Source organism: Diadema antillarum, unplaced genomic scaffold (assembly GCF_040938485.1).
Source record: "Diadema antillarum isolate AM-2024a unplaced genomic scaffold, OU_Dant_1.0 seq00001948_RagTag, whole genome shotgun sequence".
Taxonomy (NCBI): Eukaryota; Metazoa; Echinodermata; class Echinoidea; order Diadematoida; family Diadematidae; genus Diadema; species Diadema antillarum.
The window spans coordinates 33,556-57,874 of NW_027272608.1; the positions used below are offsets into that span (position 1 = coordinate 33,556).

Here is a 24,319-nt window from a genome sequence, read left to right on the forward strand (position 1 = left end):
TTACGTCGCTTCCTGCATGTATCTCTTCATAGTTAATGAATTATCTTTGTTGTCCTCCCCCTTCCCTCGCCCCTCTCCCTCTCTCCCAACAAGAAATCTGGAGATTGTGTAGCGCCGATGTCTCTTATTGTTGTTGTTTTTTATTATTATTATGAGCGAGTACATTAGTCTGTCGCTGTTGTTACGTTTGCTATTGTGCTCTGTCTTGCTCCCTTTATGATGTCTTGCGCATCACCGGATGTCCCTTATCAAAGTTGGTAAGGCGGCATTTCGAAGGGGTTCTTCAGAGATCCCCATGTACTCACTGCTATAGGAGGCGGAACTCACCTCTAGCTAGCCTTTGTTCCAGACCAGTCTGATGTCATGGTTAAGGGGCAATAATTCATTTCATGTTTCAGTTAAATTTGACCAAGGGGATACATTCATATAAACGTAATATATGGATTTTCATCAAACCCAGCTTGTGGGGTAAGAAATTAATGCTTTCTGAAGTTACGCTCATGCTTTTGTGAAACGATGTCATGGTTATACACAAGTCTCCCATTGACCTTGAAACCAATCTTTACTTAATTTCCTCTTGTTTCATATTTTATGATAATTATGATGTAATATGATGTAATATGATATGATATTAAACAGATATACAATGCTCTTAGAGGTTCTATTTGAAATTACGCACTCCCGAGGTCGCAGGAATACGGGAGCACTATTTTCTGAGCCGTCCTATATTTTGTCACATGATGCTATGTAGACCAATCACTGAACATGATTTCGTTATTGAAGGATATGAAATATGATGTATATTGTAGTATGATATTAGGTACTGATAGTGTGATATCATGATATCATATTAAAAAATATGATATGACAATATGAATCATTGTAATAAATCCATACTATATGATATAGGATATTGACTAGCACCAAAACTCGAGAGGAAATATGTGTTATAATTCAAATCTATGCCTGACAGTCATTGATATTGCCTGAGAGTGAATAGCAAAATGATATCTCCTATGAAGTTGCTGGCTGATTGATATTTTGTAGTATTATTGTGTTTGTGATCATAACAGCTAACGGGATGATTGCACGTCAGGTTATCATCGCAGTCATTACCACCATCATTATCACAGCCATTGCATATTTTGTCGGCATTCTATCAACCGTAAAAGCTATGTTACTTGATGGCTTTCACTTCATATTCTTCAAGCAGAGGTAAGTGGACTGTTCTATAGAGACTAGCTGCTGCCGGTGAGCGCGGAGTTTTCGGCGCAGCGCGCGCGTGATCGGTCGAAAGTTTTCTACGTCGAATGACGTACGCGCAACAACTTTCTTGCTCGGTGCAGCTGTCCCCCGTCTTACTCTGCGTAGCGCGCTTTGTCACATCTCAGGGTCAGGTGCCAACAAAAAGTTGTTACTCAACGAAAAACTCGCTCTGCGTGCAGACGACCTACAGACGAGAATCGGAGGCTGCACCCTCTCCTGGCGGAGCACACGCCGCAGAAACTAATTATTCTTAAATTATTTCGTCCGCCTTATCGAAGCGGATTTCGTTCTTTCATACATGTCAACGGACGTGCCTCCCCAAAGACGCAATAAAATGGGCTCGCTTGTTACCTTTGTCGTCCTGTTCTCTGCCGTGGCCCTGCACTCAACGCAAGTTGCGGGACAGTTTTATATCGGAACACAATGCTGCTGCCCAACTTTCTGGACTGGTTACGGGAACTACTGTTACAGGTATTTTACCATCATCTTTTAATGTCCCCATCACTACAACCAACAAAAGCACTACCGTCAGTATCACTTTGTCAGACTAAACGTTGATGACGTGTAAACACGAGCTTTCTTGTTCTTCCTTTTGTTCAACCCATATAATGTTTCCTCCACTCTCGAACAGTGTACGTGATACGTGAATATAGTAATGGATCGTCACTTTGTATTCGTGTCTTTATTTCGAAGCTACACTGATTATCATTTCTCCATGGTTGACGAAGAAAACAAACGAACAAACAAACAAACACGGCAAATTTCAACTTATGATAAGCTTTATCAGCCTAATCTGCGCCATTTCATACATTGTACATAATGTCTCCGTCACAATCCATTAGAAATATACAACGTTCAATCCTGTGACTGTTTCTTTTTTTCTTCATCATATTTAAATGAAATTGAGATGATGATACCATCACGTGTTGTACGGGCTGCATTTTAACGCATGTGATGCTTGGGTATTGACACTCGATATTTCTAATCTCTCCATTAATGCCACGGAAGATTATGACGCCAAAGTGACTTCGTCACGTCTATATGAAAGACTTGCATGTAAATCCCAGCGAAATAGAAACAACCAGGCAGGGGTGACAATATTATGATTCTACCTTTCCCCACTTTCCAAAACTTACACGCGTTCGTGGAATCATTTGACGCATAAGTCAGTTGATCTGTAAGCTATGATTCGTTTTGTTTGAACTTAAGCTGAATGACCCTACCCTTAAAACTGCATGGAAGAGCTTATTACCTAAAAGAAATCTATCATTTCATCTTCGACCTGTGCCTGCCCGTGCATTTCATAGCACAAAATCGACTAAAGCAATAATTTAGCAGTAAAAGAGGCAAAGAAATACCACAAAAATCTACTGTACCTAAAGAAAGACAGTATTTAGCGCCAGAAGAGAACAAAGAGGGATTCTTTTCACAGCGATGTTCAGTCTGATTTGACTCAGTAATGCGGTCCCATTTTCTTGGCGCGGCATATCAGCGGAAGTTCTCTATAATTCCCGTTCGTGTTTCTCTATTGTGTCCTCACTGTGGATTGTATAAATGTTCCTCTCCTTATAGCTGATTAGAATCTTGGCTCGAGCGACTGATCAGCACTGCTCATATAGTGCCATTGATTCGGCAGACATGTTGCTTATAGAGTTTGAGTCTAACAATTGAATCGCAGTTTTGTAAACGATTTGCACAATGACACAACGAACGCGTCAGTGGCGGATTCAGAGGGGGACGCACTAGGTGTGCGCCCCTCTTTATTTTTTGTTAAAACAAAAGAAATAAAACGAAAAAAGGGGGCGCGTGCTCCCCCCCCCCTTTTTTTTTTATTTTGTAAAGGCACCTCCCCTTTACGGAATTCCTGGATCCGCCCCTGCGCGTGGATCTAGTTTATATGTGAATAAGTTATTCAATATTTTGAAAGGCATGTTTATTTTCTCTGGGAGGGGAAGCGAGAGATAGATACATTGTACCGGAGGGGGAGGGGGTTGAAGTTATACGGGAAGTTTATAACTGTTATATCCCAGTTTTAACCCCTCCCTGACATGTCAAGCTTATATTTGCCTTTGAGGGCAAGGTTTCCAATTCAGGCAAAGCGCCAAAGTCGTGTTCGAAGTACTGTCAATCATTTAACGAAAATGTACGCTACTTAGAACAATCCCATTACTCCCCCCCCCCCCTTTTTTTTTTCTTTTTTTTTTTTAGATATACGCTTCAAAGAAACAAGGGCACAGGTAGCCCACGCAAGCACATTTTGTTATGATGTTGAATTTAGAGTCAGGGTTATCCGCAGCAAAATTGTGGAACCCGAGCTATTTTGATCTCCGTGATTCATCTTTTTTCCCTTCTTCTTCTTTTTGAAAAGTGTTTTCACTTATTCCGGGACTAGATTGAATATTGCCAACAACGTCATAACCCTCAGACCCTTGAGACATACATGCATACAGACATGTATCATTCCATGCGTACTCACACAATATGGAACAAAACTTGAACAAACAAACAAGGACACTAGGAGACACTCGTATGAAATAATCACATGAATTAATGAATTGATAAACGAGTGAATGAATGAATGAATGAATGAATGAATGAATGAATGAATGAATGAATAAATGAATGAATAGATAAATAAATAGATAGATAAATGAATAGGTAAATCAGCATAAATTGTATGTATAGTTTATAATACTTCATGATACCTTTATTATGTATCTTCTAGAAAATGATGAAATAATAATTGTGTAATGTAGGACTACAGATTACATACAAATAACTCTCAGTTGAACTGAGCTGAAAGTAAGACAAAAATCTCGAAATATGTAATTGAAAATACATAAATCCAAAGTAATAGATTGGTGTGTATATACAGGGCTCGACATATAGTGATGACTCAGTGCCTTGGGGCCATTAAAAAGTGGTGTCGGGCCACCAAATCTATATTTTTGTCGGGGGGGGGGTGTTTCATAAAGCTGTTCTTAAAGTTACGAACGACTTGTGATCACTTCTGATGTGCTATACTTATCAGAATTTCAATAATTCAGCACAAGAACTGCTTTATGAAACACCCTCCTGATCTGGCAACTAAGGCCACCAGTCAAAAAAGTTACTGTCGAACCTGGTGTATAGCTATGTATATAAAATATCATATATATATATATATATATATATATATGATATCATACAATGTACCATAATTATAACATAACACAGATCACCATATCATATCATTTCACATCATAGAATCACATATGTAAATGATTGTTACACACAATACTTGCATTCTTCTATCGTAGAGGCACATGATTATCATTAACACCACCCTGTGAATTTGTGTGTACACTCATCGAAGGAGAGCGCAGATCTGGGCCTCTCGTGGCGGACGAAACCATCAGCAGACTCACCGATGACAAACTGTTTTTGCTAGTCCTGTTGAGGCCAAACTGTCAAGGATGGCCCAGAAAAAGACCGAAGTCCTGTCTTTCATTAATATTAGTTTTGTCTGTAAGACGTGCGGCTGCTTAGAACACATAATGTAATCATCCGCCAAAAAAGGGGGAGGGGCCTTGACCTTCACTGTACCTTTAAACTCCTAATCCACTCTGGCATATCATTAACATCGGCCCTACTGTGACGTATTAAAGAGCCCGGATTTAACCCATTTCCATCGCGCCCTCGACCTGGATTTCGTCTTCATTTGGCTGCCGCAAAATAGAAATATGATTTTCGAAAGTGGATCTTTTTTTCCCCTAACTCCAGATCAAGATGAAGACACTGAGGAATATTTCGTGTGAAGCAAGGGCATGATAAAACAAAGTTGCAGCATATATCAGGGTTGCTAAGATGAGTTGAGGTGACTTTTCATGAGTTGTCTTACGTCGACGTGTATAAAGCATCCATATGCCATGGAGCTACTTAGCTCCATGCACACATGTATTAATGAGTAGTAACATCTGATTAGCACAAACTGGAAAGTGCGTAACTCGGAACTATATGCACGGGACTATTAGATGCATGTTGCCGTGCCACGCCTTTTATTTGCGGTTGGAGCAGATACGCCGGGGTAGGCCTAGTAATGTAGTTGTCACGTTTCTCGAAGTTCCAGCACCGAGCCTCGAGCGATGATTCGTCACCATGTCATCATGACTTCTGTCAAGAACCGTCTGTTGTATCATTTATCCCTCCCCCCCCCCCCTCCTTTAACCACCCCTCGCTCCCCCTGAATCAATATAACAACAGCAACCACAACAACTGGTCTGATCAGATCAAACAATAAAGCGCAGTGATAAGGCAACTTCTGAACAAGAGAGACTAGACTTGGTTCGAAATATATCTCAGAGTCTCTTCATTATCTATTCCACGCTCAAGAATATCTTGAAAAGAAAAATGAAATGAATTCAAACAACTGAATGAAGAAGGATATAAGTTTCATGACAAATAAAATAGGACTAAAGACAAAAGATTTATGGAATTTTATTTAAGTACCACAATACCATTTTCATCCCGATACACTGATACTGGTCTCAATATCTAATGACAATAACACCGATAGACTGTTCGGGATAACGTACGAAACTGTTAAATTCCTAACTTCGTATTTTTTCATTGTTTGCTTTTAGCTTGTTTGCCGAGGTCAATTAAACTAACAATGTATTATCACTTATCGATAGAACTAAATGCGTCGTGCCGTGCCCGGCCGGGAGAAGGACGCGAACGCTGACAAGGCCCATAAATATTACACGCGCCTCGCTTGCGTTCGCGTCTTTGGCATTTCTCCCGGGCATGGATTCCTTGAATCGCGTGCATTCGCGTCGTTCTCCCGGGCACACGACGAATTATGATTCTATCAATTGATGCTGACAAAAATATACACTTTCAAATGTCCTGACTGGACTATGTTGTCGATAATCGATAACCCTGCTGTATCACACTCTTCAGCGGTGAAATGCATAAAAAAAAAATTGTTGTTGACTGGACACTGAAGTGAAGTGAACTTTGCTTCCATCTTTGATGATGTCATCGATTTGCCGTGGTGAGCACCGAAGTTACTAATCTGTCTTTCTCTTGGTCATTGAATTATGACACTTCTCGAACGGTTTTTGACACGAGAGCTTACTGGTATGCGCTGAAGGAATGACGTCATTCCGTGACTCCGCCCCAAAAGGGCACTCGAAGACGTTAATATTTTCGACTTGGTTCATCCGAACCACTCCATATATTCCCAGTATATTCTTAACACGATGTTTAAAAAGATGAAAAGAACAACAACAACAACACAGAAGGGTAGAATTTCATTATAATTGACCCAGGTAAGCTACATGATGTGTGCATGCGCTGAGTAGATTTTTGGCAAATTTCGTCATGTTCAAAGATCACTTAACTTTGCCTTTAAATGCTATTTTCAAGCCATTGTTCAATGATGATATAATTCCATAGGAAAATTAAAATTAAGTTGTCTACGTGATATAGCAGGTGGACAAGTCGGACAAGGGCCGAGGTCAGAATAATGTCTCAAAAAGTTAAAAGGCCAAAATCATTTTTATGACGATTTATTTGGCTTAGATCAGCTAATTCATCGATTCAAATGAGAAACGAGTTGAAGAAGTTTTTTTTTTTTTCCAGTCTTAGGAACAGGTGAAGCTGAAATAAAAAGAATATTTCTCAATCAGACAGAAACTAGGAAGAGAAAAGACAATGGGTGTATGGTACGCGGTATTTGCGCAAAGTAATTTATCAAATCCCACTTCAATCTCCCTGGCTAATGTTTCCAACATGGACGATTCTTTTATCCCCAGTTGCAAATGTTGGCCTCGCGCTCTTACTTTGCTTAATCACTGACTACAAGAAGAATCGAGCCTGTTGCTTTGAGGGAAAAAAAACTTACATTGTGTTTCCAAGGCAAGTTAAGGATAGTTTAAGCAGCCGCGTCTCATGACAAGGTCCTATGATTAATTCAAGGCAGGCAAGCTAAACGCGCCTCTCATACTCTCAAGATACAGTGGCTGCCGGAAAATCGGGATCGCTCCATTGTGATGTGGAAGCATCTCATGTAATTTGAGGCGGGACAAGTTGAATTGTGTTTTCTTGATTTCCTTCTCTCCGCGCCAATCCTAGGGCAGAAAATTGTTGGGAATTAAGCCATCATTTGCCTGAGAGAGTGTCGTAGATGGATTAGTTTTGTGTGTGTGTGGGGGGGGGGGGGGGGGGTTCCCCGTCAAAGTTTTTTAAAAAAAGGTTGGCGATTGAATAGTGTGGCAAATTGCGTTTCCTCTTGAGTTTCTGATATCGTGGACAATAATTGTTCTCGTTTACATCTACTTGCATTTGAAAAAAAAAGTTATCTTCCACTACCCCCTTAAGGTTAACTTACGATGCACTATTTTATGTTGTAAGAGTGTTTATGATGGACAATGAACACGTTGAATTGGCATCGTACGTGAAACAAACAGATACTAGATCCTGCGAATGTAGGGGTGACTGTACTAGTCCATGCGCATCTTGTGTCCAGATATTTTGCTGAATTGAGCAGCGTCGTGACAAATATGCACTGTTCATGTTGGCATTCTTACTAGTAATACAAGATTTCTACCAGAGCCTGAATTAGTGGTATTCAGTGGTCTATAATTGGTTTAAAAATTATTGTTTATGCATAAACACAAACAAGAAAAGGAATGAACAATGACGTTTATATACAATACATGTGTATATTTATTATGTAGCCTTATTTGCTTTTTTTTTTTGGTAAAAAGATATTAAGACATACAGATATTAGTAAAGAATATACATGGAAATACCCTGGAAGTTTGAAACATGCTAGCACACGTGAAGAATTAACTGGAACGAATTAGCGACGCGTGGTTTGCCAAGTATTTTTTATAGAAACGTCACGTGTGTGTTAAGAACCGATGAGGCTGGTAGGTTTTACTTATCTCTCGATCCATATTGCTGTATTTGGAGTGAAGTGAACCTCCTGTCACACACACACACACACACACACACACACACACACACATGAAAATAATGTATGTATGTGTACTTGCATGACTGGAGAAAAAAAAAGTTTGAAAAAAAAAACTAGAAGTCATTGCTGATAATCCAGTGGGATTAAGAGAGCGAGATTTTGTCCCGCGATTGTGGGATTAATGTCTTTGAATCATCGCCGGTGTAAGTCGAGGGGCGGATCGCGGCTGTTCGGGGACAACTATATGGTAGTTTGCGACGTGACGATTATTTGTGACGAAGAGTTAAAGAAAAAAATGAAAAGAAAAAATATCTGCCAAATGCAAGATTTTGGAGATTTTGTTGGTGACGGGAGGTTGAGATAGATTGTCGATTGAGTTTAGATTAGTAGACTTATCATTAATTCAAAAGAGAAGTTGCCAATTGTACTTTCCAAATAATTTTTTTTGTCTCCTCCCCCCCCCCTATTCTGTATGATTGTGTCAGAATATATGTGACTGTGTACCTCAAAACGAACATAAAGTCGCACACACTGATTTTGCGTGAGGACTGAAAATAAGTGAAATGGGTCAACCTAGCCGAACTTGACTTTTTCATATTTTCTGAAAGAGCGGGTCTTCTTTTACATTATGCTAAAATTTGGTATCATAAAACTGGCAGGAAAGTGTGTTTTTTAGCAGTTTATCTTGAATATTCTTGGTAGAATAGTGTGATTTGGTGTGTCTTTAGAATCCCTTTTTCATTTCTGAAAAACCTTGTCCACAATCTTCACTTTCAACTCTAATAACCTTTGAAAGGATTGTGTTACTGCTTTGAAAGTTGGCATTAATTATGGACAGAATGTGTTAATAAGGCATGCTTAATTTCAGTTTAATCTGATAATCCCTTCATTGTTGTTACTCTGGTGGTTTACTTCCTGTTTTTTGTCCCATTCATCGCACAGCCAGCACGGTTTGGTAAAGATTAAGCGCTTGAATAGACACTGTTCTTCAGAGCCTCTTTTCTCAGTTCATACTTTTCCTGAGTTTGTGCTTTCTTTCCAATATTTAGATAGGTTAGGAGAGTCCATTTGATTTGAGTTATGCATCATTTTAAAGCTTAAAGTCTGTTCTTTCAGAATATGGTCTTAACTAAAAATTCATGTCTGGCGACTTTTTGTTTGTTTTGAGGTGCAGAGTCACATATACTGATGAATGACTCTAATCTAAGCGGATGCTGAGTCGCGAAATATGATCTTGAACGCCGGCATTCATTATTGAAATATACCACTGTTCGTAAGAACAATCCCTTTCAATTGATGATGGAACAAGATAAAAGGTGTAATACTAATAGCAGCAGCAGTGGTAGAAGTAGCAGCAGCAGTAGAGGTAATTTGAGTTCAGTTGGGTCACTTGAGTGTTTCTACCTATGTTCTCTCTTTTTTCATTCGAATACATAACGAAATATACTATTTAGAACAATAGTCAGCAACTCGAAATAATGTAAAAAATACAACAAAAAGAATGATAGTAGTAGTAGTAGTGGTAATAGTATTGGCAGTAGTAGTAGTAGTAGTGGTAGCAGTAGTAGTAGTAGTAGTAGTAGTAGTAATAGTACTGGTAGTAGTAGTAGTAATAATAATAATAGTAATAGTAGTGGTAGTAGTAGTAGTAGTAGTAGTAGTAGTAGTAGAAGTAGTAGTAGTAGAAGTAGTAGTATGGGAGAAAAGTAGAACTAGGCAGGAGGAGATCCAAGACACACTGTTTATATCACATTCACCCGCTAAACATATCAGACATCATTTCCTATTGGTTCTAAAACAGTTCACCATTCGTACTATAATATAATTTCCCCGCATTCAACTACATCGGCTGCTTCAAAATACATCTAACTAAAAAAAGTACACCCACACAGTCCCCACTGAGGCCCACACAAACCATGCAGCGATAAGGGTCGGGAATATTTTGGCAGCACGTTTATGAGTCAGTCCCCCAACGTGGCCAGTGAGCGCTCCCTCGGTTAATTCGGATAATTAAGATCTCCTAAAGAGTTAAACCGCATTTCGTGTCTTTAAAGGGTACCTTGGTTGAATTCTACACGGTGTGTATGCACGTCCGAGATTGTCCATAATAATTGTTATTATCCTAGTTAGTTGAGATCACGACAAACCTATGTTCATAGGTAATGCTGAAATATATGTAGCATGTAAACATGTCTTTCAAAGAGTGTAAAGATTGATGTAATTATGACATGACTTTGAAGGGAAATATTATGGAACTTTTCCCAGTAGTCCGAGTCAACGTCTTCAGGGTGTGAGCGTGTTTTGCTATTATCTGTAAGTCAAATTTATGATGAGAAATGTTGATTCCTTAATAATAACTCAGAAGGCCATAAAACAAGTAACCCAGAGTGGATGACAATATTGGGAAATGTGGACCGATGTTAGGGTACGCAACGAGCTAGGCGTCGGTTAAACCGTGTCCCTTGTCTTTCCTGGTATATAATTATATCACAACAAGAACTTTATGTCCTAAAATAGGAATTATCATGATGATTGTTGGAATAGTTAGTCATCAGTAATTTCTCTTGCATTGTCATTGACGTGATATTAGTCAGTATTATTATCATTATCGCGATTATCATCATCATGAACTCACGGAAAAAGAAGGATGTACAACAAACACGACAAAAGTCAGCGTTACATATATTCAACGTACATTCAATGCTCTGTAAGTGCCATTCAACGTACATTCAATGCTCTTGTAAGTGCCATCCCTTTTGAAAGGGCACGAGATTTCGCATGATTTGAAGAATAATGTCTCCCAATATCGTTTATGAAATCTTACGATACTACACCTCAGAAGTGGTGTTTAGTTTTGTTTTTTTGTTTGTTTGTTTGTTTGTTTGTTTGTTTTTTTTGGGGGGGGGGTGAGTTTCGATATGGAAAACTAACCCCATGTCATTTGAGAATAATTATGCTCCCCTACTGTACCTAAAGTAACTATTGGAATTTTTTCGGGGTCATAATAAATTTGCTGGAAATGTATATAGTATTATTTCCCCCTCGATCATAAAGAAATTTCCAGTTTATCATTCTGAGTGTTACCTGCCTCTGCAACATAATCAGCTTATAAAATGTGTATAGTTTTCAGGGTTGCAAAAGGGACACACGAACTTCAATACTCAGTCTTGAGGTTACGAGAACTTGAAAGGTCAAAACCACTTCATTTCAACCCACTGTATGTGTATGAGAATTACTTGGTGGTTGTAAAGGAATTTTCGCTTATCGGGGGCAATCTTTAACTCAAGTAAAAGGCCTTGTTGGAAACATAACATTTATAGTCAGAAAAAATAGAAAGTTCATATTTTGTTCCCATTTTTTCCTACGTACGCAATGAATATTTTCTTTTTTATGACTACGCTTTCGGATATTTTTAGAGCCATGTCGTGTTTAGGAAAAATCAACATTCATTTTCTATTTTCTTAACAATTTATTGTTGGAAAAATAGACGGACAAATCTACGCTGTTGTCGACAGGAGGAAGTTATCTCTTTTGGTAGACACGGTAAGGGGAAGGGGGCAATTAAAGGTCACGTTGCGATCCCTCACACGGGATTGTATCATCTAGCAAACGGAGGCTAACCAATTTTATTCTGTGAGAGGCAAATTATATCGTCTGCGCGTACGTCAATGCAACGAGTCTCAAGATGGCGACTTCATATATCGTACGTGCCATGGCAACTGTAGTGTATAGCAACTAAACATTATTTACGCGGTATAGCTACACGCCCGTCGCTCTCTTTAATACCAAGCAGGGTAAGATCCCCCCCCCCCCATTCTACCAGTATATTAAAGAAGTAAGAGAATACTTGTTTTCTGTCTCTATACAAGGATATGAAAGGAATTCAATGACGGAATGAGATGAAGAAGTGGAGAAAACCAGCCCGCCCACGAAGCGCTGTCACTAGTAGAACAAAGAAAGTTTGTCTATCTCGTGAAGCCAATGTTTCATAACGACTACCAAGCATTTCATATTTATTATACAGTGTTGTGCCTATACATGATTTCTTTCACTGATGAGACATGGTAATGTCTGTTGCCATGGTAACAATTTTGATGGGGATTTTAGTTTGGCGCATATTAGGTGTTTGTATAGTTTAGGATAGAATAATGACAATGGGAATGTGCCAAGCATGAATCCACGGCAACGATTCAAGACTCTAAAACAGATTTTAAAAAATAGGAAGTTTTCCCTCTATTTTACAGTGGGTGTGATAACGAATGACAATTTGAGAATTTGGAACATGAAAATATCTCATCTGCGAAGACGTCAACTGTTCGAAACGCCGAAAGAATGAAAATAAGGTGCGCCCTCTTATGGCACACCTTGTCATAACGTCACTACGAAGTTTCCGAAAGACCACAGAGAGATGAAGCACGCATAGAATTTCCGCTTTCGATGACTTTTTGTCAAAAGTTTGTTTGTTTTTCTCGAGATTTTGTAAGAGGTATGTGAGCAACGGAGCAAAGTGAGGGTGATTTAACCCCCATACCCCCCCCCCCTCTCTCTCACCATTTTGCTCCTTCAATATCTTCAATTTCTACAGCCAAATTTCCAAGGAACTACCCTTGGAAAACAAAGACCTGGAACTTGTTAGAGGTATGATTGTGTCACAGCGGATTGTTATCATCCCTCGATTTCTGCTCGTTTAATCATACCAAGGCAGGTGCAGCGTAAGCTCATCACCAGTGATGAGGAATCGAAGCCGTTTAACCCTGTGGTTACCACTGGCAACCTCGAACCATGAATATTGGATAAAATGTTACAAGTATTGCACTTTCAAAGTGATGCTGTTGAGAGAATTAAGGATGAGATGACCAGGTTACAAGTTAGAGCTGGTTTCAAAGTCGATTTTTAGTCTTGAGGATTCAGGAACGGTGTAGTTTGCATCGGAATACTTAAATTGATTTCCAGGTAGAATATGTATCTTCCAAGACAATGCTACTGTATTTGGTTGCTCTTAACACAGATTACTATACATTCATAACAGACAAGAGCTGAACAGTTTCTCCGATATTTTGTGTTATGTTATTTTTGTGAAAAGTCAATATAGTGCGCGATTCTCACATAGCTCGGTGAGTGCTGACTAACAGAGACGAAATTTCATAACAGATCAATTGTTAAACTTTCAATTTATACCAGACAGAGACACAATGATATTACAAAATAGAATAAAGTAAAACACAATTTTCACCCAAATTTAGGTATTGGAGCATTAATTTACACAAACTCTCGTTCTTCCTCCTCATCAATATACATGATATATATCTCATGAAAACATTGTAGAAATAGGCAGGCCGCAGATTCTGTTTAGAAGTGATTAAGGTATCCCCCATACGTTGATTATATTCAAAAGTGTATTACCTGTGTATATTGATTGGAAATGAAAATAAAAAAACATGCATGTGAACATGCATGTGTGAAATAAAATGAAAAAATTATATCCAGTGACGTAGCTTTCCAACCTAACTATCTACAGTATTTCCAAGCTTTCGACCTTCAACCTTGTTCACGGCTGTAAATGTGATAATATTTATGACATAAAAACACAATAAATGCAATTAATGAGTTTAGTATACGTGTATAATGTTTACACTATATAATAACGAGTAGGTTTATGATGGTACAAAAAGGTACAGTATGACGTAAGCATGAGCGGATCTCAAAAAGGACTCGATTTGGGACATTTCCTGTCTAGTAACCTCAGCGCCTTCTTCTTAATGACGTCATGTTTTTCCAATCTGCGAAAGCGAAATGATGTTGCGTTTTTCACGACTATTGATAGTGGATTGGCTCTGACATTGGTAGCAACATACTTTACAGCAACGTCAAAAGGATTTTGTTTTTACGTGTACAGTTCCCCTTAGAAGGTTAATGCTGGCAATATCAGACTCATTTTGGGAGAAAAAAAATTTGTACCTTTTTTTTTTCAAATTCCTGTAAAGTATATTCATGAAATGGTAAAGTGTTAATTTACCATTTTATTTTTAGAGTGTTCAAACATGGCACATCATTATAATTTATGTAGTACATTGTAGAAAGAATAGTGTTAGGAAAACGAAATTTATTGACATACTATAACTTACAGCAATTGAAATAGGACAACGCGGGCAGTAATACCGTTATAAATGACAATGTTCAAAACTATAATATACAATGTTTTGCTAGTTTCAGTATTGCCGCGTTGCTTGTAAAGCCCTTTCGTCAGATGGAAGCTTTCCAACACTTCAGTGAATATGTGTGAGAAAAGTCCATAGACTTATGTAACTCAGTAAGGGACGATTCTGGGCTCCTTTTTTTTCAGCTACACGACAGCTGTTCATGCAGTGAGTGCTGAACGTGTGCAAGTCAAGGAAGCGGAAATCATGATTAAGGATAATGATGAATAATTATGACGGCACATGATTGTTCCAACGTTGCCAATTTGCAGATCGTAAGTGTGCAAACTGATGTAACTCCGGAAGAGATTTGCAATGGGTTTATACGTAGACACGGTATTTTATTCTAAGATTCGAGGTGGTCTTTATAGTCACTACACAAAATATTATGATGAAGGAATACCATCCACCTCACAAAATGAGTCACGTAACTACGTCAGGCGTTGTGATTATAGCATAGACGTTTATATCCTTGAGATCGAAGCTCATCTATTTCTTCCTTATTTCTCAATGCGGGACAGAAGAAATCAGAAAAATCAGAAATAGTCAGGATCCAAAGGGGAAAAGTTATTCTCAAATTGGCGAGTTGAAAGATTCAGTTTGGAGTCGAAATAGTTATGGCAAACACATACTTTATGACAGAGAATTCATTTCGTGACAACGTCAGAAAGTTCACTCAGGCAACTCTTCCTCTGCTCGGAAACTAAGGAAATGTGAATAATGCGAATCATGAGGGAACATGGTTGTTTTAAGCGGGTTTGTTTAATATGTTTTCGGCTGAGAGCTAGAAGGGCTTTACCGCACTTTTCTTTTTCTTTTTCTTTTTTTTTTGAGGGGGAAGGGGTATTGAGTTATGGTAGACGTATTATGTTGTAGAGCTTGGTCTCTGCTACATTATGGTGACGCTTTTGAATAATTTTCATTTTTCAGTAAAATGATAAAAATTAGAACCACAAGCTTGACAAGGGCGCTGTATTTTAACCAATATTTGCAATAATGCTTGTAAGTCTACCCACTTTTGATTCAATAAACTTTTTATTTCATGAAAATTATTGTTTCGTTTTTATTTACTCTCAAATCTGAGAACGCGATAGCGACCTTCTAGTTCTCAGCTGACGTATTGTTTCATGTTGTCTCTGTGAGAAAACTTTGATAACTAAGATTGCCACTGGGTGCGGTAGAAACGTAGCACAACAATCAAGGATGACGAGTGCAGAAGGTAATCATGTTCGTGACAAACACGTGACGAAATCAAGTTGAAAGCGACGAAATCAAATTAAATCGAATCCAAAATGAAACGAAGCAAATGTCATTGAATCAAAATTGATAATTACGAATAAATTCAAGTCATTCGCATCAAGTTTAAACAAACCAAATCAAATGAACTATTGTTATATTGACACAAATCAAATCACGTCAAATGATATTAAATAAAAATCACACCAAATCATATCAAATAAAATCACATCGCATCAAATGAAACCAATCTAATCGTAGACCAACAGAGGTTAATCAGTCTATCTATATCCTTGAGCTGTGTAGGTTTAGTACCTGTCTCATCCAATCAAACTATCATGTGGAGATTCATCTTTCTCCATTGCACCTGACGTGGAGAATGTCGTCAGATGTTGGCCACATTCAACCAACATTTAGCTGATTCAGCGTTCGCTGCAAACAGTCAGCCGCATAACGCCTGTATGACTAATCTTGGGAGGGATTAACGGATTTCAAGCTTGTGATTGTAGGTTCACGCATAGGCCTATATCACAGGGAGAGCAACACTTTGCTTTCGTAAATATTGTGCTAATATTTTTGGCTTTAATTAATGGATGACAATGGAAGGGCTGTCTGGTGTAGAGCAATGGTATAACGATGAAGAGGCTATCCTGAACAAAGAAGACCATAATCATGATTACATCGTATTACCATTATCATTATCATTGATACTGCTGTTGTTGCTGCTGTGATTATTTTCATTTATGCAGTCATGGAAGGGAAGAGTTCTGTCCATTCATCTCCATATCTGTTTCCATAGCTATGTCCAATATGGGGCACTTCATGGCCTAAAAGCTGTGACAATATAACTCACATTATTTTAGTATCGTACATTTACCCCTCCCAGGCCAACATGTCAGCATTTTGTGCGACACGGTTTACAGTATGGTAACGGGGGAAAGGAAACTTGCATGATATTGTGATTTTGTAATACGGTGTTGATCTTGCATTGTAGAAGAATACAGTTTATCGGTCTATATCATAGCAGCTATGATACAGAGTGCAGATGGGCGCCATATTTAGCATGGCTTGTAGACATTGCTGGTCTCATTTTAGAATGACGTATATACGGTGGATTGAGGAGTGGATGTGCCGGTCAGTCTCGCAGAGGAGACTTTGCTATCGCACCTTGCTCTTGGTGAACAACGTGCTCTTGACTGCCCATCCTAACAAGCTGCTGTTATGTTTATAATTGTGTGCTTTTAAGGGTTAAAGGAACTGTACAGTACTGGTCGAGGTGGGAATTCATGTGATTCACAATTCATAATGAGAAACGTCTTATGAAATATGAAAGAGCATGTAATTTTAAAAAGGATTCAACATTTATTTGATGAAAATTGGTTTTCAAATGGCTGAGATAGCCAAAAAAGTGATAATAATAAAAGGCGACAGGCCCCAACTTTATTAGCATATCTTTGTTTCACCTTGTTTTTGGATATCTCAGCCATTTCAAAACCGATTTTCATCAAATAAACTTTTGATACCCCTTAGAATTGCATCCTCTTTGACATCTCATAGAGTGGTTTCTGAATATTTCGCAAAACGTTAAAAGCTAAATCCTCACCTCGACCAGAACTGTACACACCCTTTAAGGCTAGGCGTCAATATAATGTTGCATATCACCCTTCGTATATAAACCATAGCATTCTACAGCTCTGATGTGATGTCATTCACTCGTATGGACTATGGAGTTATCTAAAAGTTCACAGCAGTATCACAGGGTCTGCAGAATAAGGGGATGGGGTAGGGATTCAAGCATCCTGCAAAGGGGGCTTAGAGGGGGCTTTGGAAAGGGAAGGGGTGCACTGGTGACTCACAGGCGAGGGGCTTCCGCTCCTCTGCCTTATCGCGCCGCTCGCGTTGCCTGCCCGAGAGCCCTCTGCAAGAATAGATAGTTACATCAGGCGCTATGTGTTTTTCATACAGACTTTGTTTGTTTATTTGTTCGTGTGTGTGTATGTGTCTGTCTGTCTGTCTGTTTGTTTGTTTGTTTGTTTGTTTGTTTCTTTGTTTCTTTGTTTGTGTTTGACAGTTTCACCACGGAAGCCTGGTGGGTTCGGTGCAAAGCGATTTGAAATGTCAGTATCTGAACGAGAATGGGTTAACAGACAAAGCAGATAGACTATTTGGCATTTTCGCACCGCCGCGCCGAAACGTCGCGACGGCACAATATATAGATGATGACTGGCGGGGGAGGGAACATACCGAATGTTCCACCCGAAGGGTTTCAAATGCTATTGAGGGACTTATAACCTCCCGAAATAGCATTTCAAACCCTGAGGGCGGAACGTTTGGTATGTCCCCGACAACAAAAGTCATCATCTGTTATGTCATATGGGTTAGTCAAATCTGCTTTTTCACATTGTATGGAATAGGCAAATCTATCCTATCGACTGCGTGAAAGATATGATCGTTCAATCGTTTTGGTATCGTTTGTCATTTGTTACGTGAAAATGTTTTCCCATGAGAGAACATTACAAAAAAAGTTCTGCCCAGGGGCGAACATAACCACTGTGCCTCCATCACGTGACTGTGTTTAGCCAATCACTAACCGGTATTTGACTAAGCCATTTAATATTACAAATTATTCACTTCGGTTGTGTGTACTAGGCCCCTCAAGAAAAAGCCCTCAATAACCAGTGAATGCCAAATTATTTTCAGATGAACTCTTGTTAGTACATTCGATCTTTTTTTTTTTTTAATCTAATGATATAAAAATTAGAAATAGAATATCCGCACCAGTCTCATGGTATTGTGGTTCTTGTCCCTGCTTAATGAGACTGTACAATAGTTTCTGGTAAGAACACACATCGAATGATCATGATGACGCTAAATAGCACATCAGTAGCACATTCGAGAAAAATTTAATCCTAATTTAGCGTTTACAAAAAAGATCCATTAAGCTAGTTAGGTGAGCGGTTCTATTCCCTTGCAATCACTGAAGCCTACATCTCAATATTTCAGTCGTAGGTGCGAGTAAATAACAGACTTGAAATACATTCATTTGATAATCAAAGTATGGTTGATTAATCCAATATGAAAATTAACGACAAGGAAGAAGAAGATGCAAGTCATTTTTGTGAAACCTCTGATTTGTTTTAGTTATTCGTATCACAAAATGTTACAGAATGAGGCTTGTTCCCATTAGAAGACTATAATTACACTGCAAATTGAGACCGAGGTACAGTAGCTGTCTATAAATGCCTTCCAGTTTGATGTAGTGACGTTACTTTCACCATCACCGCATAGCCACTGCGCGTCTGAATTCGAATGATAGTGTGTATCCTCGTCGGAGGCGCTAACTCAACTGCATTGCCAATTTGCCGAATTTCATTATCATCGCTCTTATTTCTTTTTTTTTTTATGAGGGAGGGGGAGGTGCGGGGGGGGGGGGTCATTATGGTGTCAATGCAAACTACCCAAATAGCTCGATGAAGAACTAGAAATCTAACCGTTACGTGTGGCGCTTGCTGTCGTTTATGCCAATAAGTCAAATGACGAATGCATTCGGAAATTTGAAAGGGGGAGCTCCTCCTATACTTCTGGTCAGAAATAGATTTCTTGCACCCACGAGGATCGCTCCTTCTTATCTCAGAATGTCATTGCAGCTCCATTGCTCTGCGAAGGACTCTGAAGAGCTTGAATTAAACTGTATATGGAAAATATACCGAAATAAGGTCAAAGAGAGTGGGAAGGGGGGTGGGGGAGGGGAGAGAAATTAGGACATTGTGGACTAAAAAGAGCCAATAATTGTAAGCATTATATTAAGCTATTATTTATTTCCGCTTTATATCAACATCTTAGCCCTTTCAGTTAGAAAACTGCTCTACGAAGGCGAGGTGCAAGATACAAATACACACCTTCAAATACAAAGAATTGCAATTGAAACAAGGTTGCACAATCAACAAGAGCACCTGTGCATTATTGTAGTCCTTTGTCAGATTCGGCGTGATTGTCTGTGATTTTTTTTATCCAATTTTAGGATCAGCTATAAGACATTTTTGGTTATCACTTTCGTTTCTCGTCTTCACGCAAACAGGTGAACTATGGTGTAGTGTCAGGTTAGGTAAACAGTTGGTAAAAGGGGTGTCATATCCACCCAATACGTGGTTTGAGTTTGACACCCTTGACCCGAGTTCAATTTACCCCTCCTTCTTTTTTTTTTTCTTCTTTTTTTTATTTTAGACAAAGCTCAAGACGTCGTATGCCACTAGGCGGCGCTGTGCGATAAAAATAGAACATTGCGGTCAGTAACCTGTCAACATCCATGACCATGACGTACCCAGAGCTCGCCGCCTGGAATGACAACGTGAGGGCGCGTGAGGGTGCAGGATTTACTCGAAAAGTGACAAATCATTTATCATTATCAACCAAAAGTTTCGAATGGCGGTCACACGTAGAATTGTGAATTACACATCGAGAAAAGAAAAATCTATGAATTGGAGTCACAGCTAGAATTCTGCTTTGTCAAGTTACGCACTACACACCAGGTTATACGAGACGCCGTGTTTCACACTGGTTTGTAACAGCTAGAAGATTATTATATCCAGTTATCGCGCTTTAGACTAGAAAAAAAAAGAGCATCGATAGAGAATTGAAAGAGTAGCCATCTTTGTCAATTAGAGCTGATGAGAGTGTCTGTTTTTGTATTTCGATATGGACGCATAATGTTCGTGAAAACTTCTACGTATTTGGGTAGTAGAAGGCTTAACGGGGCACCACGTATTCTTCGGTACATACGTGCCCCTGAAAAGGGCCTGCCCACTCCCGACGTTTTGGCAAGCATATTCTTGCCGTTTTCAAGAGAATGAGTGAGACTGAGATATCACTTAATATTAAGATATTACTTACAGAGTAACTTTTCTTCTTCATTAGCCTCAGTCGTATTCAAACACGTAGCAGTTTCCGTCTGTATCAGGAAAATGTTCTGATTCATTCGTGGAATCTGTCACTTATTCATTCAAGCATCCTTTCAATATTCATACAAGCATTCATGCACTCATTCATTTATGTATTCAATAATCTTATCCATTCAATCAATTCATGTGTTATTCATTCAGTCTGTCATTTACTCGTGAAATAATTTATTCATGCAATGATTTATTCATGCAATCATCTATTCATTTATATATTTATCTATTCATTCAATCGTTCGTTCGTTCGTTCGTTCGTTCGTTCGTGCGTGCGTGCGTGTGTTCGTTCGTGCGTTCGTGCGTTCGTACGTTCGTGCATTCGTGCATTCGTTCGTTCGGCACGATATGTCGGCTTAATAAGGTTTGCTGACCATTGCTGTGGTCACCAGGGGCAAACCGCAAGGGGCAGGCAAAAGTGTGTAATTGTATAGGACAGGCAAGTTTAAACCTCTTGGATCTAGCTACGTGCGTGAATAGTTAGATGAAGTGTTTCTGGCACACACAGGACCTCCATTCTCTGTCCTATCCGAGCGACAGATAGATTGTGCCTGCGTCATTGATCATGATGATTGTGCAGAATAAATCCCTGACGTAGAAGGAGAAAAAAATCTCTTCTATCTTGCGAAATGGTGGTTTGTCAAGATTTCTTTTCACATTCAATATTAGCTGTGGGGTTTCAAGCACACCAAAAGTCAACAGCGCCACCTTTCTCTAAGTGTGCGAGTAAAACAAAAGGCAAAATTATCTGAATTAGTACCTACTCCTCACTCAAAACGGACTAAAGCTTAACATTTGTCACAACAATACAGGCATGCACCTGTCTCATACTTTATTCTTTTGATTGACATGATTCTGTCTGAGACAGACAGGATTCGTTATTATTAGCACAAAGTTGGGAGTAGTTCGGATTTGAGCCAATTTGATGGATGGAATCGAAGCGACTGCTTCCTTAATTGGCTTGCACGGCTACTGTGTATAGAGTTGCTTGATGACGTCATCAAGTGATGTCATGGGCGACATTTCGAGAAATTTCGAACTTTGCTCAAAAGACTTGGCAGCAAACCTGACAGTGTGTTCATACAAGTTCACAATTACAATCGCAACCACGCAAAAAAATGAGGCAAAAACAAAACAACAACAACAAAGTAAAATAAAGGCACAAAAAACAACAACATTAACGAGGCAAATTCATAGTCATTTGAAGTAAGATGAGGGTAATTTCGAATTCTACTCGCAACCCCGACTGAAAGGAAGAGTTGTGTGAAATACAGCGTTACAGCAGAAATCAGGTGTATATCGTGCATTTATACCGGAAAACAGTAAAAGGACAAGATAAACTCTTTGTCCAGAGGGGGAAACAGTTAGTACGCTAACTGTAAAAACCCAGTATACACACAACGTGTGAGGTTTAACTCGCATAGGCACTTTCGGAAAGAGAAAAGATCTAATATCCTTAGAGATTTCATCACATATACATCGATCTCTCAGACAAACACTTTCTTGGGATATGATATTTCTTTTAAAGCCCAGTGGGCCTGAACTTCAAAGAGGTCACTGATGGGGACGTGTGCACCCAGACGCTCGTAGGGTTCTAGGGGAAAAGGAAAGCCGACACTGGAACGTGCGTCACTGTTCCAAATTTATCCCCAGAGCTTCGGCAATCTGGATGACTCGGTATAACTCTTGCTTCCATCACAGGTGAAGTCGAGGCACAGGACCAACATGCTTTCGTCACTCTGCTCGAATTTCTACTCAAGTGTACTTCTCTTCAAAATGCCAAAAAAAAAATTCGAAGATGCCTCCTCCCCACCCCACCCCCACCCCCACACCCCCCCCCCCCACACACACACACACACACACGATCATTTAACTATGCTTTCCTCACCCCGCGGCGCTGGATGGGGGATTTCCCGAGTTGGTCAGGGGATAAAACACCTTGCAGCAGAAACCCCCCCCCCCCCCCCCCCGTGGAAGTCTGTCTCTTTGATTATCTCTCTCTCCCATTTCCTCTGTGTCTCCTCCACTTTAATACTGCCCCTCTCACGTGCCCCCCCCCCCTCTCTCTCTACATCTGTTTGATTGTGTGTGATGAGAATGTATGTGTGTGTATGTGTGTATAAATGTGTGTAGTGCGTATGTGCAGTATGTACATTGTATGTATGTATGTATGTATCTCTCTCTCTGTCTGCATGTGTATCTATCTGTCTATCTATCTATCTACTTATATACCTATCTCTCTACCTTTCCATCTTTCTATCTATCTTACTACCTATTTATATATCTGTCTATCTGCCTATCAACAATATCTGTCTATGTGATTATCAATCTCTATCTATCTATCTATCTATCTATCCATCTATCTTCTATCTATCTACCTATCTATCTATTTATCTTTCTATCTATCTATATATATATTTCTATCTCTACCTATTTACTTATTTATTTATTTATCTATCTATCTATCTATCTATATATATATATATATATTTGTATTTCTACCTATTTATTTATTTATTTATTCATTTATCTATCTATCTATCTATCTATCTATCTATCTATCTATCTATATTCATCCATCCATCTATCTCTATTTATCTACCTACCTACCTACCTATCTATCTATCTATCTATCTATTTTTCTTTCTTTCTTTCATTCATTCTTTCTGTCCATATCTGTCTGTCTATCTATCTATCTATCTATCTATCTATCTATCTATCTATCTATCTATCCATCTATCTATCTATCTATCTATCTATCTATCTATCTATCTATCTCCCTCATTCTTTCAGCTTTCTAAACGCCTGAGCATGATATTTCACAAGCAGAGTTTCCACGCATCCAGCACGGGAGGGGTGGTCGCAGGATAATGCCACACTTATTTTTAGCCAGCCATTATTGAATTCGGAAGAAGGAAGTGAACACTTTGAATGGGATTTAACAATGTAATGAACACTGCTGCAGTTTGAGGAAACCGGGTACAGGAAAGAAACGAAGGCGAGAGATGGAGACAAGGGGGTAAATACAGCGATCAACAAACTTCTTCCCGCGCTGCTCAGCCGTTGGTGAACTCGAGTTGGGGCGAGTTCTGCAAAGGCACAGTTAGAGAGACTAACCTTCATGGTGGATGTTCAGCTACCCCGTCATCGCAATGTAAATCACTTCTCGCCATCGTCAAGTTGACATTGGTAGAATAAAGAGCTGAATTTAACATCTTTAAGTAAACAGAACAGAAAAAGTTTGAAGGATTTTTTTAAAAATGAATAGTATTAGAAGTCATGCAATTCAAAATGTTCATATCAAATGTAGATTACATTATCATGGTCTAATCAGTTTCCTCTTCGCATGCACACAAATCTTAGGTATATGAACTGATGACGTAAATTTGATATTATGACATATTTCTTCTTTTTTTAATTAACCTAGATATATGCCGAATGGGCGAGAGTGAATGTTTATTAGAAGGATATTCCCGTTACTTAACTTACTTATGATATATATTTTTCAGATTATGAATATGTCAGAGGAGGAGTTAAAAGGCAATTATACTTTTTTTTTCCCCATCGAAAATGCATATATGATTACCAGGGATATCACTATTTTGTTATAGTATCTGGGACTTTCAAATTCCACTTTCAATTTTTCTATATATCTCGATCGATCTTGTTCAATTCTTTCATTTCAAAGCCATCTCGAACATGCAGTG

The 24,319-nt window shown here is 38.9% G+C and overlaps 1 protein-coding gene across 1 annotated transcript in view; it reads left to right on the top strand.

The window, feature by feature from the left end:
• The first annotated feature begins 1,494 nt into the window (after positions 1 to 1,494).
• The window catches only part of LOC139713324 (echinoidin-like), a 30,708-nt gene continuing 7,883 nt past the window's right edge, over positions 1,495 to 24,319 (top strand). The window contains exon 1 of the mRNA XM_071625068.1: positions 1,495 to 1,737. Within this exon, the coding sequence (XP_071481169.1) occupies positions 1,565 to 1,737 (173 nt within the window). The 5' untranslated portion in view covers positions 1,495 to 1,564. The remainder of the gene's footprint in view (positions 1,738 to 24,319) is intronic.